The sequence below is a fragment of the Hordeum vulgare genome, chromosome 5H, assembly GCF_904849725.1.
Source record: "Hordeum vulgare subsp. vulgare chromosome 5H, MorexV3_pseudomolecules_assembly, whole genome shotgun sequence".
Lineage (NCBI taxonomy): Eukaryota > Viridiplantae > Streptophyta > Magnoliopsida > Poales > Poaceae > Hordeum > Hordeum vulgare.
In genome coordinates this window covers 299692456-299696881 of record NC_058522.1, presented here as the reverse complement: position 1 = coordinate 299696881, position 4426 = coordinate 299692456, and the positions used below count along the sequence as shown (strand labels likewise).

Genomic DNA, 4426 nt, shown 5'->3' with positions numbered 1-4426 from the left:
CCGGCGCCAAGGGAAGTGACGTGTTCATCAACCAACTAGACCACCAACACTTGATTTAAGCAAAGCTCAAAGCTACAACTATAGGTTGGAAAAGCCTTAGAGTGGCCATAAGTCAGTCTGTGCCGATCAACGGGTGGTGACATCGACATTAAAGCCCTATTTGCCACTTGCTATAGAATGAAGACATGGAAGTTTTTATTTTTTATCGTAAGATTGGATAATCAAAATAAAAGAAAATCTACACTGAATAAGTAGCGAAGAGAGTTTGCATGATATGCATTTGGTCATTTTCGACCAAGAAGGCCGGCTAAATTTAACTAAACCCTCCATGATTTGTCCACCTCTCACCTTCATGACACTGTCAAAATTTAGACTCAATTGGTAAACAACGTTTCATGCAAGCGAATGAAAGATGCCTTCAAATCGGAGGAGGCGAATAAATCGCAGGAAAGGTAGGTCCGGGCGAACCAGTACGTTTTTCCCGCACGAAGCTTCCTCGAAGCTCACCTCCTTCGCGTCTGCGATGATCCTTATAATTCTCGCCCGGCCGTCTGCTCTTCCGCAGTTCCGCCACCATCCCCGTCGTCCTCTCTCCTTCCTCCCGGTCCACTCTTTCGCAAGGTACGTACGAGCCTAGGACAGCCATGAAGTTCTTCGGTTCCTCCACTTCCAAGAAGGAGAACAAGGGGAAGAAGAGATCCAAAAGGAGCGGCAACAGCGGTTCCTTCGCCTCCACCGCGTCGTCGTCGGCATCAGATGAGCAGTCCGTCACAACGCCGAGTTCCGTCCCGCCGTCGTCTTCGGGGACGGCGGCACCGTCCGGCTGCGGGACGACCAAGAAACCGGCCATGGTCGCAGTGACGCGGCTGGAGCTGGAGGTCGCGTTGCGTACAGTCGTGTCGACGGAGGAGGAGCTGGCCGTGATGCTCGCCGAGGCGGAGGCCGGCCTCGCGCTTGATGGGGTCGAGGACGGCGAGGCCGCTGACGAGGGCGAGCTGAGGGACACATTTGCGGTCTTTGACGCTGACGGGGACGGGAGGATCTCCGCCGAGGAGCTCCGTGCCGTGTTGGCCACCCTCGGCGACGAGCGGTGTTCCGTCGAGGACTGCCGCCGCATGATCGGCGGCGTCGACAGCGACGGCGACGGCTTCGTCTGCTTCGACGAATTTACGCGCATGATGATGCTTGCCCTGTGAATTACTGATGATACGGGTCCCTATCTAAATTATTAGCAGACTAGCTACCGTTGTTCGTTCATCATTAGTGAGTAAATTAGGTTTTGTTCTTGATTTTCGATGTGGCTGTATAGTTTTTTTTTGAGGTAATAACACCAATGATGCCCAAACTTGTCATGGATGGATGTCCACTTTGATGCTTGAACTTAAAAAATATACCGAATTGGTTTCAAAATTTGGCAATATGTTCAAATACAGTTAAAATCATGTCTAGATACGTATATATTGCTGACTAAACATGCCAGCTTGGCTCAGGGCCCACTTGCAGCGCTGGATAGACTAACACAAAGAGTATGTCTCATTGATATCGGGTCCCATGTGTCAGTACACAACTATAATAAACAAAAAATGGTTAGGCTTGGATTCGAACGAGGGGACTTCACGAGGTAAAATTATTTTCTATTCATCATCACTAGCATAATTTATCTACGTTAGTGGAGCCCATTTTCCATCTGTTAGTTGTTTTTTATTTTGGAAATTACAAGATATTCAGGTAATATATAAAGTGTTAATGCTTTTAGGAAATGTATTTCTAGTTATAAAAAGTGTCCATGCATTTTAATAAAGTAAATGTGTTTGTCAAAATATATATTTTTGAATGAAAATAAATAAATATATAACATCCTAGTGTGCCCCAAGGATTTTATACATTCTAATATTTAAAACAACACATTCTAAGCTATGCATATATTCTTCTAGTTAAAAAATATTTTAAGACAATAAGATTCTAGATTTATCTTGATTACTATTACAATATTTTACATATGTTCTAAAATTACTAAAAACGAAAAAAGGTCACATGTGGAAGGGTCACATAAAAAGGAAAAAATTAAAGTTCTAAAAAGGGAGCATGTGGATATATCTTTTAAAGATGAAGATTTTGAAAATTAGATGAACATTTCAAAATGTATAATTTTTTGGAAATTGTAAAATTATTTTATTATATATGAAAATTATTTAAAAAATTTCGAAAGTGTTTAGTTAATTGTTTATTATTATTTAAATTCATGATTTTTTCAAATTAAATTTAGTGTTTTCTTAATACTGTAATTATAGTTTGAATACTTTTGTAATTTCTAAGGAAGAAAAATAACTAACATGTGAAAAATAGGTGACACTCATTGCAACCCATTTAACCCCGTGGTGGAGTTAGTTAAATAAACAGGAGCGGTGTATAGTATACAACAAAATTACCTTGGTTATGTGGTTAGGGCGGATCATTGATAGCATACAGGTCACCTCTTCGAATACCAAGATATCTTTATTTTTTATTAATTTTAGTTGTTCACTAGCAAGTGGGACCTCATGGTTATTGAGTCGCACAAATTCTATGTTAGTCTGTCCGTCACTATAAATGGGTCCCGCGTCATGCTGGCATGCCTAGTCAGCAGTACATACGTATCTAGACACGATTTGAACCATACATCCAAGTTATTGAACCAGATTGTTGTATTTTTTAAGTTCAGGCACCAAAGTGATCATCGATAGTAAGTTTAGGCACTACGAGTGTTATTACCTCCTTTCCCCCCTTCGAAATAGGTGGTTGTGTACTGATGATGATGAAACCACTCAACGTGTCAATTAATACGAACCAGCAAAAGAGCCCGTACGTAGCAACGGAAGAAAACAAACACGCACTCTTAACCCAGTAATCACGACTCAAAACCTTAGTAGGCCCACGTCTTTTAGTTCCAAATGACATCACATTTATGTTGCCGACAATAGCCTCAGTGCTCACACAACAAAAACATGTTTGAATATGGTCGGTCCTAAGGTCTCTCTCTGTCAAAAATCCAATACGTTTAGTATGCTTAGTTAGAGAGGGAGTGTACAACAACTCAATGCATATTTAATGAAGAAATCAAGAAATAAAAGCATGAAAAAATATTGAGTACAGGTATTCCAAACAATTTAAATTTATGTTTTGTGTACTTATATTATTAATTAACATGTAATAAGTAAACAGGGACATGATCTCACTTGATGTTTCAAATTGCATGGTCTCTCTCCTCCTCGATGATGCCCATAAACATTTGCATTACGATGAAAATAACAAAGTATGTGTTATTAATTAATGATAGCATATGCATAAAAAAATTATTTTTGTATTGTTGATATATGTGTTTGCATTTGTAATCCAGATGAAGTATTAATTTGATGGGAAACATATTAGACAACTCCATCGAAACAATCAATTTGTAAATACATGCATACCAAATGTTCAAGGTTGCTTATCAACATCGATATTCTTAAAAAAATCATTAGCAAAACAGTTTAAAACAATATGAAAAATTAAAGCTAAGCCATTGGTTTATGTAATGTTTGTATAAGCAATATTGCACGTTTTTTATACATTAGAAACATTTTTTTACGGGTGGCATCAAAAACATTTTATATATACAAGTTTAATATTTTCCAATTTCTTGGTTAACATTTTTAAAACATATTTAGTTTCGATGTCTACTTTTTTCTATACACAGTCTATATATTTTGTATGCATCATGAACATTTTTTATACATGTTTGGCATTATCCAAATACACAATTAACAATTTAGAAAAGTTATATTTCTATGTCTACTTTATTCCGTACACATTGTATATTTTTGTATATGATTTTCTTATATCGGAAACATTTTTCTGTGCAAATCTAAAGTTTTTAAATACATGGTCAATATTTTTCAAAAAAATATATTATTTACCATTCATACGCACTGTACATTATTTATATATATGGAATTTTTTTGTCTATATGTTTGACATTTCTTTAATCCATGATTAGTATTTTTGCAAAGTTTATCGAAATAAAGACAAAAGAAAAAAATTAAAAAAATATAGAAGAAGTGCAAAAAAGAAGAATCAAAAAGTGCTGAAGGCTGGGTTAGGCCGGCCCAATTGGGCAGCCATGGCCGGTACCAAAAGAGAAAAGGTGGGAGAAAATGGTACCGAAAGTGAAAAGGTGGGAGATTCTGGGATTGAGTGGAACCGCGAGCACCCAACCAGTTGGACTGACCATGTGCTTGTACCAAAACAGGGGTACCGGGGACTCTTGAATTAGAAGGAAGAGTTGAATCGTCGGTCAAAAACGAATCGGTATTTTCACTTAAAAGTGGCATAAGGGGGGTAATTTACGCAAACTTTAGGGATATTTTCTATGACGGACGACCAGAAGCTATTTTTTGCTTTATTATTA

The 4426-nt window shown here is 37.9% G+C and overlaps 1 protein-coding gene across 1 annotated transcript; it reads left to right on the top strand.

Moving 5' to 3' along the window:
- Positions 1-485: 485 nt before the first annotated feature.
- Positions 486-1410, top strand: LOC123395348 (probable calcium-binding protein CML36). The gene has a single exon (XM_045090343.1). The coding sequence runs from the start codon at positions 645-647 to the stop codon at positions 1194-1196; it is 552 nt and encodes a 183-aa protein (XP_044946278.1). The 5' UTR covers positions 486-644; the 3' UTR covers positions 1197-1410.
- Positions 1411-4426: the final 3016 nt, after the last annotated feature.